Raw genomic sequence first — 14,132 nt, forward strand, 5'->3', positions numbered from 1 at the left:
AAAAGTAAGAGCGCGCTTTTAAGTGGGGCAGGCAGCTGCTTCCAATTTCCACGTTCGGCAACCGGTAAATGCGTGTGCTGAAGGCAGCCTATATACTTTAATACTTTAACAGCTAATCCTCAATTACGCAAGGCGTTTAGAGATTTGGTTCGAATTCAGCCTTGGCGAATTTGGATTCTGAATCCGCCTAATCTTTTAACAAGGAAATTTAGTTCTGACTAGCATAAGATTCGACATTAATTATATAGAATGGTTGGGGCTTTACTGGATTTCATACTCGATTCAAACTACTGTCCGAAGGGCATATCGAACTCAAATCCCACTAGGGATCCAAAATCTTGCTTCTCTTACCAGACCCAGATTTGTATATTTCGACCCATTGACAAACCTAATTATGTATGCCTAAATCAGCATTTTGAGGTAATCTCACTGAAGAACTCTAAAAGTCTAAAGTTAATGAACTGAAAAAACAAGCGTGATTTTGTAAGTGCAAATCAAGTTATATGCCTTCACAAGACTCATATCTGATTCCTGGTTCTTGACTTGTATCTTTGAGCTTGAATGTGAACTTCATTAGCCTATCTCAAAAGTCATGTTAATTATCATCTTTAGTCTTTAGTTTTGGTCTTTCCTGCCATCACCATGAATAGCACTTCAGCGCCAAGTCAAGGAACTAAGTCAATCTACTGGTGGCAACATCTCTACAAATTCGACATGTTGTCAGCTTGAGTGGCACACTGTTGATGCGTGTTGGATCGATTTCCTTAAGCTCTACTCCTCTATACTACAATTAATGAGGTGTGATACTCGAACTGAATGGTGTATCATAGAACCACATAGGGCATGAAGCAGTTCTGGACCTTGGGTGCATAGGCAAGGAGGGAGGACTTCAGCCTCTCACTCGGGTGTGAGATTCCCTCCCACTCAGACAAAAAACCTCATAGTAGGTATCCCATATTTCTTTTTGAGCAAATGCTATTGGTTTGAACACCTCTTTATGCATCACTTGATCTCTAAAACACCACAGTTTCCATACTATGATGTTAAAACATGCTAACCACCACCATCTCAGCTACTTGCATGAAAATCGTCTCCTCCACCACCAGTTCCATGTTGCAAAGAAATCTATCACAGGGCAACAAGTGACCTGAAACTATGAACCAATGTGCTTCTAGATGTCTCTAGCATATGAGCACAAGAAAAGAAGGTGCGACTGATCATCATTGGCCTTGCCACATAGTTTGTAAACAGAAGAAATAGCAGATCCCACTCACTACAACTTGGCTTCAGTGAAGGCATTGGTAATTGCACACCAACGAAAACCAATTGGCTTTAGGGAGGGAATTTTTAATCCATAGTTTGCTTTGCCACTTGATTTTTGGCCCTTTGACCCTTACATGATTCCAGACCTGGTTCCTGAACTTTAATTCATTATGGTTTTCTTTAAAACTAAGGAAATCTTCACCTTGTGAAAGACTAAAATGCATATAGTCTTCAATACATTGAATATGCCTCCATTGACGTAACTCACCCTGATGGAGAGTGAACATTTTCATGACTGTTCTATGTAGTAAAACCTCAACCTCGCCATATATAACCATAGGAATCTGTTTTAAAAGAACATTTTCTCTCCAAAGATCAGTCCAAAACTTGGTACACCATTTTTAACTGTCCAAGCGGCAGATTTGGAAATTTATCTCCATGCCAACATTATATCTCCCCAATATGAGAGATGTTAGAGCACATATGCTCATCCCAAGCACACTTTCTGGAAAAATATTTCCTCCTACATATGGTGGCCGCCAATCCTTTTGGGTCTCTTCGAGATTTTCCTTTATAGTTTGTTGTTTTCCTTTGATTTGTAGAATTGTACGTAAGTTCGAAACCTTATCTAGTTGCCTAGAGGTATCTTGATTATAAAAGAAAGTGCATGAATAAATAAATTTGTCAAAAAGATAGGTTCCAAGTGGCTTTCTTGGAGATATTGCTTAATTCATTTACAAAAAAAAATGCTGACTTTTCATTTTTTTCTGCTACACTAGTTAACAAGTTTGTGGTGAAGCTATAACATTTAATTGCTAATTCTATTAATGGGCCCTTTGAAACTGACCATTTAATGTACTGTTCCCGCACTTTATGTTTCTTTGATAAATATAGTTGCATGAATAGATATAGAATGTCTATAGAATTATAGAAAATCATGACTTTGCCAAGCAAAAATCATATTAATTTCATGACCAGATAAAGTTTAGGACATTGTTTTACAATGTAAAATTTGATTTATGTGTAAAAGAATACATAAGTTCTTCTTTGCAAATGAAACAGACACATAACCTAAATTTTCAGTTTTGTCCCTTAAAAAGTGCAACAACTTGATTTTGATCTTTTAGTAAAAGGATGACATATCTAGATAAAATTTAAATGACAATTCAAGGTAACATTGTTATAAGCATTATTGAAAAACCTTGTTTGAGGTATGGTTCAACTATTTCAGTGATTTGATGGTTACTCCCTTGTCTTGTTATTATGGTTCATACATAAATTCACTAAGAACATAACATGTATATGTGATGTCCAAACTGAATCAGGATATAAGCTGGCTTATACCAATGGTAGGTTCCACCATTTTTCAACAACTTCTTCTTCACAGGAATACCACTTGGTTTAGCGCCCATGAGGCAAATTTGCTTCAATATTGGTTTAAAGTATATTTTCTGGGTTAGAGAAATATTTTTTTCTTAAACTAAGCTGCTTCTATTCATATAAAAATTTTAGTCGATCTTTAATACGAAGTATCACACCAACAAAACTATTTAATTTGTCAATAATATCATCATCATTTGAAATAATGGTGTTATCAATATATGATAGGATAAATTTTATTTTGCTTCATTTAGTCAGGAAAAAAAAGTAGTTAGCTGAAGATAGCTTGCAATTGAATGAAATCAAATGCCTTATTTAAGCTTCAACATTTTAGAGATTTTGAAGCTTATTTGAGATTTTATTGTAATAGCACATGTTCCCTTGTCACTCATATACTAAATTCAGTCTCATAATTCTTTTTCATTAAGGTCGCCATGCGAGGGTGTATTATTGACATCGACTTGGTGAAGTCTCAGCCAAGAGAAACATAAATGGACAACAAGCATCTCATAGTATACATGTTTTGTGACTAAAACATATTACCTTGTATTGTTTTTATGTGTTGCATAGGTACTTGCTGTTAATAAATCGAGGCTAAGATGACTGGTTCAGATTTAATAGAATTGAAACTCCCAAAATTCAAATTAATTAATTTGGTTGGTCATATTTATAGTAGTTCCAGTGTTGGAATGGACGATGATGACTTTACACAAGATTTTCTTTGTTAGGCTAGCACAACTCATCTTAAAATCTGAATTGAGACAGTGAAAAAATGCATTTCATGGCCTTCTATGCAAGACTATCAAAATTTTTTAGGAAATACTTAAAAATATCTGATCTTAAAAAGAAAAAAATGTATTCAAACATCACATCCCCAACTAAAGACATCTATTTAATCTCTCAATTTATAATTGTGTATCCTTTTCATACAAATGTCATGCATGTTATTAAACAATGATAAAATTTGGTTTGGAAAAGACTAAACAATTAAAGAATTTTGGGATGGTGATACTTGCACAAGAATATGGCTAATTAAGTGAATTCTCATAACATCACCTTATCCCCATAGTTTGATGTAGCTATTGGCTTAAAATTACAAAGTACCATAAACAACTTAAAGTAAATCATAATGTTTTCTCAGCAATACTATTTTGTTGAAAAGTCCCAAAACACATATTAAGGGGACATATTATTTACTTAACGTAGTTTTTTATGAAAAAAGTTCGAATATGATAATACATCCCAATCCCTTCACACATTTTTCAGTTTGATTTTCTTTTGTTTTAAATAAATGTCACAGGACTGCTTGAGTTTAGAATTTACATCCCATGATCTAAAAACACCGAAATGGATTTACTATAATTCCCCACGTCACCATGAAAAGTTAATGTGCTGCTATTAAGGAAGAAATTAACGCATGTCTTTCCCATGTATCAAAATGAACAAGGTCAAACATTCATTTTGAACAACTCTTGCTTATTGGAAAAGGGTGACACATAAGTTTAGCAAGATGACAAGTTTTATACTAACCATTATTTGTGTTGATCTATTTTATTTTACAAACTTTTGTTGCCAATCACATTGTCAAAAGGTTCAAGTAAACAAGTTCCATTATTGAACTGAAGTTACCTTATGCTACCCATAAGGCCTTATTTAATAGAAGCACTGTTATGGACAAGTAATCTTAATTGAACAATCAAATAAACATGAAGTTAAATGAATTTTGAAGAAAGCAATAATGGAATTTATAGACTTGACATACTTTCTATGTGATACTTAAGATACATTTAAATAAAGTACTATTGTGATATTAATCACTTACTAATGACACATTGATGAAAAACTATTTAATGGATTATGCTTCAGACAAGCAAAAATTTACTTTTCCCATAGAAAACAATTTTTTGAGTAAAATTTTAAATGTAGCCAACTAAACACTTTTTATGATCTTCTCTGCAGTAGCATTGAACCATACATACCATGCATGTCAATGAACAAGATAAAAGGAACTTAACTAGAAGAAAATGAATAAAAATATTATCTTTCTAATATTTCAGTATAGTATTCTATAATTGGGGTTTTATTCCTTTCATTTGTGAAGTTATGGGTTGAAACTTTTTCATTTGAGACATCTTGTTCCTGTGTAATTATATAGTTATGTTAGGTTTAACGCAATCCAAATATTCATGTCCACTCACATTATTTCAATGTTAAGTTTCTTTGTTAAAATCTTTATGAAACATGGAAAAGTATCTACTACCTCTATGAATTTCCAGATAATAACAAATCTATTTTTTTTAGTCATGAAGTTTCATGGTTAGGATGATATTAAGCATACTCTTTCTTTTGAATGACCTTGACTACTTATTCCTGAATGGTGGGTGATTTGCATGCCAAGTGAAATTTGGAAAGTCTTGGTTATTTCAACAAGTATTGGTTATACCAAAGACTTTTCGAAATCAAATTTTCATCAAAGAAAGGCAAAACGTAAATGGGGGAAGAGCTGGTGTCCCTAGGTTTTAGGCTCATTTCTCATCTTCTAATTCCTTTGGGAAGGCAGGAGTGAAAAATGGCTAGAGGAAAGATTATGAGGCAAGGAAGTTGGTTGAGGAAGACATTTGGATGCCGCTAGGTGAATGGAAGGATAAAATCAAGCAGAAGTTAGGGACTTACCAATTCTGGGGTTGGAAAAAATCGGGGATGGTCCTAAATGACATCACAAATATGGAAGGTATGAATTGGCCTCATTTCAAGTGGTGGAAGTGGAGCCAAGGCCCCTGCCTCCCCGCCTTCTCTCCACCCATGTCTATGTGGTGGACAAATGTTTACTTGATCAAACGACAGGGATGGTATGGAGAAAGTTTAGTGTGGATGGGACTAGCTATTGGTGACACTGGCTTGGACTCATAATCACCTCTTTAAGTTCAGTATGCAGATCATGAACACAATTTGTTTCATATCATAATGCTTTGATCCGGAAATGTTGGAATGAGTCAAAGGGCTTGCATGGGAATTAACAATTGTTTAGATTCTTTAATTGTCAGGAAAATAAAGCCTAAAGAAGTACTGGGATTGAAATACTAGATTTTTGTCAAGCTTTTGTTCAGATTCCAGAATAAAACCCTACAGAAGTGGATCGGAGTGACATGTGGTGCTCAACAATGCCAGAGAAGAACACAAATTTTTACTGATGTATGCAGTACAACATTACGAGAACATCTGTTTTCATTGACATGTAGTGGGAAACATAACGAGTTTCTCTGAGGCATTGCGCTCACACGTTAGAGAAGGTCTCCAGTCTCGGCCATTTTGATTGACGTAGACAATCTATGAATCAAAGATGGAGAGGTATTTCTGATGCAGCTCCTTCCGCATTAGAGAAAAGGCATTTTCTTTGATGCTTTTGGAACATGATGTTCCAAGGAAATCTGTTTCATTGAGAGCCAATCCCTCGTTGCTATGCGCGTTAAGCTAGGCATGTCACGAAAACAACATTTACTGACGTTTTACATCATGCATCAGCGTTTTGCACTGTCCACCATCGCTCCTTGACTTGACTTTATAAGGTAAAAAATTGAATTTGAGTCTGATTTTTGGTTTGCAGTTATCTCAATTCTTGCAGAATAATCCCACCAATTTTCTGATTTTTTGGAGTTTATAAAAAATGTAGAAAATTTTTATTCACTCATTGTTTTGTTTTTTGGAAAACGTAATTACTAAAACTTTCTGAAAACAAACAGTGCACTCGTGCCGGACTTTTATGTTTCCGTAGAAAGTAAACAATTGCAAACTTTTTTTCTTTAATTTTTGGAAATGTCTAGCTTCTGTTTGGTATTTTTTTTCATCACCCTGATCTTGGTCGGACTGTAGGAATTTCGAAATTGTATGCAATTACTAGAAATTCCCAATCTGATTCAGGTGGCGGAGGGTTAGGCTTTGCTTTTGCATGTTTTTTTTTTGTAAAGTTTTGTGTGATGTTAATATTATATATATTTTCTTAAATGGGTACTTGGGGAAATCACCTTAGGTGTAAAACTCAAGAGGCTAAATTCTTATGCCTCCAAGGTTGTGAATTATTTTGGAGCTTGAGTGGATCTATGGTATATCTTTCATCTGACGCTTGCCACTGTTTGGAGCCTAAAGAAGTAATATATCGGAGCATGACAATGACCACTAGATTCGAACCTCAGAACCCTTGAATGTGAGCCACCCTCCTGCTCGGTTGTGCTACTTCTCTTGAAATTGTAATCTCAATATTTACTAGGAGTCTAGTTATCTCAGTGTTTGATCTGTGGTGAGGCTGTGATTTCAATATTTACTGGGACTCCAATTATCTCAAGTGTGACTAATTTGTGGTTTGAGTGAACACTAAGGTCAGGTAGTTGACGTTTTCAGTGGAAGGCGTTGGGTGGAGATCGAGAATAAGGTTGAAAATGAGTCAAGATCTGTCTGACTTAGAAGTGATTGTGGAACATATTGTGATGAAGATAGAGAGAGAGCGAGGGAAAAGGGAAGTAAAAGGGAACAGAAAAGAATGGTTGATAGAAAAAGTGAATGGAAATCTGTAAGGCCATTTTACAAGTGTGATCATTCACACTCCAACTTTTTTGCTTCTGTTGTTATAATAATATTCGTTTCTAAGATTATGTAGCAAGACTCGTCATAATGGCCCATGTGTTTATCATTTCTTCCCCTTCACCAGATCTAAAACCTGTAAAAAAAGCTTTCTTTTGTGTAGGATTTACTCTTATGGACATTACTCTTACTACACCCATCGTCGACGACATTCTTCTGGTAATATTATCTCAAAATCCATCGGGAGGAGGAAATGAGTTTTCCTATTCAGGTCCACTAGTAAATTACATCCTCTTACTTTTTATGATCATGAGTCCCACTGCCTTACGAGCATTTTAGTAATTTTTTAAAAGATAGGTATTTTGTAGTCTTTTTACTTTTTTTTTTAAATTTCTATTTTTGTCTTTCCAAAAAGTTTTTCTTTTCTGTGTGAACGTGAGTATTTTCATCATCATAACCACACACACCAATACCAACCATATAATCAGGTTCGGAGAAATGAAAAGTAACAAACTCCTCTCTTCTAAAAGTGCAACATCTCTCTTGGTAAGGCCGCAAAATACGCCACGTAGAATGTGGAGGTTTCGTCCTTTTCCCTTTTTCTTTTGGAGAATTGGATTCCACACAAGTTGATTGCAATATGTATAGTTGTGGTGGTGAATCCAAAACATTCGCATCTCTATGATGGCAGAGAAAAAAAAGTAATGAAAGATCGACAAATTCAATCTCCTAGGATGTGGAATGTTGCTAAAAGTTAAAAATTGTGATTAAAAAAATCATTAAATAGATACTTAGCGATGGTTTATGGTACAACAACAATTTACGTTGATTTTAGTAATGGGTTATGCATGATTCCTTTGGCATAAAGAAATTGATCGGTGTCAAGATCTAAATCATCCTGAAAAAAAAAAATTAAGAAGAAAAAGAAGATAGTGTACTTTAGTCATCCAACATTTTTCTTTTATATTTTTCTTTGTGTTATTTTTTCCTTTGTCTTTGAGGACCGACCATTCAGCCCACTTAAAAGTTGATGATTCTGAGAGAAGGGAAGAAACATGAAAAGCACAAGACTATATTAACTCATTTCCACAAGAGAGAGAGTACTTCACTATCACGCTACGCAGCAAATCTGAAGTCCGCCAGAAATATCTAAAGATATTGGACGGCCCAAATGGTGGATTGATCACTGAAATGAGAAGTTTCGAGGACCCCCAAAGAAATCAAAGCCATGGTTACCTTTCAATCGAGATTTCCGGTATTCACCCACCGGCGAACCACCGAGACAGCATCAAGTGGCCCATGAGGCGCCGTTGTATCAACGACCAACTTGGGGACGGGATTCGTGTTGTAGTCCCAACACCCCTCGTACCCGTCCACCAGCCCCTGCAGCTCCTCCCACGTCGCCGGTTTGTGCCGGAACACATCCGTGGCGCGCTCCTCGGAGCCGCGCCGCTCCAGCCGCCTCCTCCACTCCGCGGCATCACCGGGCCGGCATTCTACGACCAGCAGGCGCGAGCCGGCGGCAGTCGCCACCTGCGAGACCCGATCGAAGTGCCGGCGACGGGAAAGAGGGCAATCGACGACGATGCCGAGCCCCAGTCGCAGCTGTGTCTCTGTCAGCTTCCAGAGGACCGAGTAGGAGAGCTCGTTGCAGAGACCGGCTGCTGTAGTTGTGTCGGGGATCGCGGCCTGCACAGCGGCGGTGCAGTCCCGGATGTCGTCCTTGTCCAGCAGAGGGCACCGAAGGTCGGCGGCGATGGCGCTTGCCAATGTGGATTTCCCGCTGCCAGGGTGCCCTTTCATGGCAATTACGTAACAAGGGCCTCCATTACTCGTGGTGGTGGTGGTGGTAGCGGCGGTGGTGCTCATTCTTCTGTTGTACGAGCTCTGCAAATTAAGATGCCTGATGCGTTTCAGAACCCAAGTTGCTGGTGCCCCTTGGCGTTTATCCTTTTTGCGGCTCCGATAAAGCAGCTTCGGAATTGTGGTCTAACCGCAAACTAGATGATTTTTTTCTCTAGAACCACTTGGAGAAGTAAACCGATTCTTTATTTCTTTTTTTTTCGATCAAAGAAATAGAGGGCGTGTTTGGTTGCATCATGATTTTAGATCTTAAATTTAAATTTACGATCTAAAAGCTTTTAGTCTCTAATAGGGATGTACACCAAGCTACCTGAACCTGAGGTCAAATTCTATTCGACTAACAGATAGTTCAGCTCAAGCTCGACTCACTTAATCGAGTCCGAGCTCAGATAGTTCCTGATGCTTAAAATTTTCACATTTTTATTGTTATTTTAAGTTTTTAAAATGATAAAAATAAATATTTGTGTTAAACAAGTTTAATTGAATTCAATTGAATCGACTTTATCAACCTCAAACTCGACTTATTTACAAACTCAAGTTATCAAATAAGCTCAAAAGTCAAGTTTAACTGAGTCTTGGCTTGAACATTTCTACCTTTGAGAGCTATAGTTTGGGAGCTATAGATGTCCAGTCGGACCTCGGATCTGTGGAGAGATCTGCGGTGCCATCAAACGAAAATTCTGAAATGAGTGTATTTCAAATCCGCCGAAGGTTTGAAATCTAAGGATTTTAAGTTAGTGGGTCCCACCTGTATTCCATCCAGATTTCATCTTTGCGGAAAAGGTCGTGGCGGTGCTCTTTACCCGCTGCCACCACATTGTTTAGTAGTACTCTTCTCCCTTTCTCTGCAAAAGAAAGAGAACAAACCATTGCCAATGGTTTGAAAGCACAGATAAACCCTCGACTAGGGCCAAGGATTCGAGAAAAAATCGAACCCTCAAGGGTTTTAAGAAAAACAAATAAAACCTTCACCATTGCCGAGAATCTGAGAGCATAAATAAACTCTGGAGAATGGTCGAGGGTTTGACAAAAAAAGAGAACATTCAACCATTGCCGAGGGTTTTAAGAAAGGATTAACCTTCAGTTTTTGAAAAAAAAAAAAACTCAAACCGCAGACGAGTGATGACATTGCTGGCTTTTTTTTTTTGATTGAAACCACCGGCCTTGGCCCACAGATTGAGAAATAGAGAGACAGGGGGGTTGGAGACCTCTTTTCCCGGCCAGAAAAAGGGCGTCCAAGCCCTTATATCCAGCCTCATTTTCCGGCTCAGAGAGATAGCTAGCGACTTGCCTGAACATGACGTCATTGGCAATGGTAACTCATCGGAGATGCCTTCGGTTGTCGGAACATGGAGTCCTTCGGTCACGGCTGGCTGCATTCTGCGAGAGAGCTCCGACTTTTTTAAAGAAGCCTTCATGGGGATCGGATTCAGCCCATGATCTAAGATTCGAAGCCATCAAACTCAGGTGATGAAGTCCGGATCTGTCGTTCTGCACAAATGGACCCCAGATCCCAGCGAGGCTCCTGCTTCCAGAGAAACCTTTCCTAGCTGTTTTCCTCCTTATTTCTGCCATCTACAGTTTCGGCTCTGCGGATACAAAAACTGTGAATCTCAAATCCACCACCAGAAGATCTGGACCCCTCAAATCTAAAATGTGAGGGCAACAGACGCTCCCTTGAGTTTTGGGAAAGTACCCATTGTTGAGAATGGCGTTGATAAGAGGGCAGCCCTTTATATATCTCTTGTCCAGTAGCGTATAAAGTTGCAAAGGGCCGAATGAGGAGAAACCTATTAAAAAACATATAAGAGTGAGAGGGGGACCGCGGGGGCTTGTGGTGTTAACTATTAAAAAAAAAAAAAAAAATCGAAGACCAAAGAGTGAGAGCTGTATAGGGCTCTCTCTGTTTTAGTGGGAGGGGAGAGGATTCGAAGCCCCCTCATCTGGTTCAATGAGAGGATTCGACCCAATGCAGAAAGGGGAAGGGCGGACACCGACCCACCCAATGGCAGAACTCAGCAAGAGTGAATAAGAGGCAGTAGCTGCTCGCTACCTTTGCCCAAAAAGAAAGGGGAAAGGGCCAACAGCCCTTCCCTCTGTTGCAGAGGGGGAGAGAAAGATGGACGGTCGACGGCTTGCCTCTATTGCCGATGAATGATGAACATTTGAAGAAAAGAGAGAGAGAGAGAGAGAGAGAGAGGTCGATTGCCGGTGGCCTGCCCTTCGTGGCTCAGTAAAACCCTGCTGTTTGCAGTGTACAAAACAACAGGGAGAGAAGAGAGAGAGCATTCCTTTTTATGAACCAGTTCACACTTTACATATGAATCATCCTGTACTTGACTCGGGCGATCTCGATCCAAGCCAACAAGTCAATGAGTCAGACGATTCTTATCCGAGTCACCCGAGTTTGGGTGTTGTATCGCCTAGGCCTTCAGTGGTGGCCCAGTGAGTTGACGATCCCGAGCCGATTCAGGCGATTCCCAAGTCGGCTCGCAGAGTTTGCAATCTATGCCACTAGTTGATTTTTGGCCATAATTTATTGGCCGGTGTGGATTGGGATGACGGCTTGATTTTCATTGCTTCTATGTAGAAAATTAATTTAAAGCTATTTTAGACTACATACAAATAAAAAATGAAAAAGAATCAAGGAATGTGGTATGCCTCCAAAGTAGTGTCAGTGATGGGGCCCAATGGATAACATTGGATTTTACTTGTTTTGAATGTCATACATTTTTGTGTGAGAGGTCAGAGCATTCTCAGACAACCATCTAACCAAGGTCGTTCATTTGATGCAGATGAATGGTTGAAAGAAAAACATAGAGAAAAATGTGAGAACTAATATTAGATGACAAAAATGTTCATTATCTTTTTCTTTTTGTTTTTCTCTTAACGGTCAATCATGCTAAATCAGATGGTCTTAGTTAGGTAGCTGCGTAACTCTAAAAAACTAGAGTCACCATTCAATATATATATATATATATATATATATATATATATATATATATATATATATATATATATATATGTATAGATGGTTGAGAGAAAACTATGAGAAAAAATGTGAGAGATGACAAAAATGTCCATTACCTTTTTCTCTTTGTTTTTCTCTTAACGATCAATCAGATGATGACTATGTAACTCTAAAAAACTAAAGTCACCATATATATATATATATATATGTGTGTGTGTGTGTGTGTGTTAACATTGTTTTTATTTATAAACCAATGTAATGTATATTGGATAATATAACAAATAAACTGCAATTCCATTTTATATAGATAGTGAAGTAGACTGTAATTTAAGTTTCTAAGTAGGCAAAATATTGCAAGCACATTTTAGATGAATAAATAAAAAATGTTGATATATCAATAAATGATTCCAAAAAATTAAAGAGTTTGACAATAACTCTAGTTAGAAGGGCAATAGGAGAAGAACATCTTTAGCCAAGCTCCTAGTTTATTGCATAAAGAATTATACTTTTTTTGAAGTTGGTTGACGCATCCGACATTGTGGAAGATATAAATAATTTATACAAAATATTGGAACAAGTTATGCTAGAAGCTGGCAGGAAAATGCAATATAATAGATACTTATTGTATATAACTTTTAAATATTTGTATCCCTTAAACTTGTCATATTATAATTTTCAAGTTATGACATTTGTATTTAACATTTTCTTCAAGTTATAATTCATAACAATTTTGCAGCCTCAAGAAAGCTATTCAAATGAGAATACAAGTTCTGAAACAACCCACTAGCGGATTGGCTTTTTATCATTTTATTAACAAAAAATTGCCGTACAAAATTGCAATTTGGCTCACGCCATTAGGAATTTACAATTTTGGTAAGTATAGCAGCCACATCAAAGCACAGGTTGGTCTGCATGAGGCTAATAATGGCACTACTCTACCCCCTGATGTTAACAAAAGCCATGGGAAGAGGTGTTTGATCATCCATTATGTTCCATAGCCTCCCCATCCACTTTTGATTGTTTGACACGATGAAGATGTCCACGTTTGCTTTAGTGACAAAATGCCCCAGCAGCTCTTCCAGCAAACTATTCTCCTTGCTTGCACTGCTATTAGCAAAAAACTTGTGACCAAACATCGAGGGAGAACCATTACCAGCTTTGACAGAAACATTGCAACTTGTTCCCATTTTTGCCTATCATGATACGAATGTAGATGTTCTTAGCTGGAACGACCCGCCACGTGTCAACTATGCATAGCCGGTGTCTGATCACATTTCCAAACCCCTCCCCTCTGTCGAATTCTTGTCAATCATATCCCTGAGCATATCCATACAACTTGCCCAAATGCACTTGGCCAAGGCAATAGAAGTCCTTTGCTCTCCGCTATGTGCTAGCTTTTTTGAACATACATATTTTTCATATTGTTATGAGGCAACAAACTTCCCATTACATGGATCTTATCACTCAAGGTATAAAGAAGATGACAAAAATAAAGAATAATATATCTAGAGCAATGAGAATAACAAGATTCATACACATACTATTGTTGCATACAATGACAAGTTCTTTCACTAACATGCGAGAGAGATTTTGGGCCAATGAGGACTACTAGAGAATGAAATGGAAAAGAAAACATAACAAGGAAAGAGACAAGATCTTTTATGTTGTTCAATGACAAGGATCTATAATTTCTTGCTTTGTTACACTTGATATTTCAGTTTCTTGGTTCTAGTTTATCATTATCTTTACAACTAGAGATAGGGATGTTATTAATTTATCTTTAAATCTTTAGCTGATTGCAAAAGGAGATTTTCCTCTTTGATATGTGATAAACCTTCTACACATTTTTCCTTTATTGAAACCTTTCTTTTCTCTTGTTTATCTATTACAGTTGGGATTCTTTTATGGCTTTACTCAAGGGAACTTCATCTGCTTGATGTTCAACTTGCCTCGAAATTCATTGAACCGAGTTTTTGTCAAGGGCTCATTCAATATGTTGGATATTTGAAAATTAATGGGCATGTGATGAATCCAAAGTAAACCTTTAGTTATTATGCATGCTAATTTCAATGTGTCTGCT

General features: G+C 37.5%; 1 protein-coding gene across 1 annotated transcript; it reads right to left on the reverse strand.

Annotated features, from left to right (window-relative positions):
• Positions 1-8,268: 8,268 nt before the first annotated feature.
• LOC116267469 (uncharacterized) lies at positions 8,269-11,270 on the reverse strand. The gene is made up of 5 exons (XM_031649200.2): positions 11,135-11,270; positions 10,778-10,871; positions 9,830-10,670; positions 9,676-9,737; positions 8,269-9,105 (listed from the first exon to the last, which is right to left on the reverse strand). The coding sequence occupies exon 5, from the start codon at positions 9,085-9,087 to the stop codon at positions 8,458-8,460; it is 630 nt and encodes a 209-aa protein (XP_031505060.1). The 5' UTR covers positions 9,088-9,105; positions 9,676-9,737; positions 9,830-10,670; positions 10,778-10,871; positions 11,135-11,270; the 3' UTR covers positions 8,269-8,457.
• Positions 11,271-14,132: the final 2,862 nt, after the last annotated feature.

The sequence above is a fragment of the Nymphaea colorata genome, chromosome 14 (assembly GCF_008831285.2).
Source record: "Nymphaea colorata isolate Beijing-Zhang1983 chromosome 14, ASM883128v2, whole genome shotgun sequence".
NCBI lineage: Eukaryota > Viridiplantae > Streptophyta > Magnoliopsida > Nymphaeales > Nymphaeaceae > Nymphaea > Nymphaea colorata.

Coding starts and splice junctions, on each gene's coding strand:
- LOC116267469 (XM_031649200.2), bottom strand. CDS start 9,087: ATGAGCACCACCGCCGCTACCACCACCACCACCACGAGTAATGGAGGC.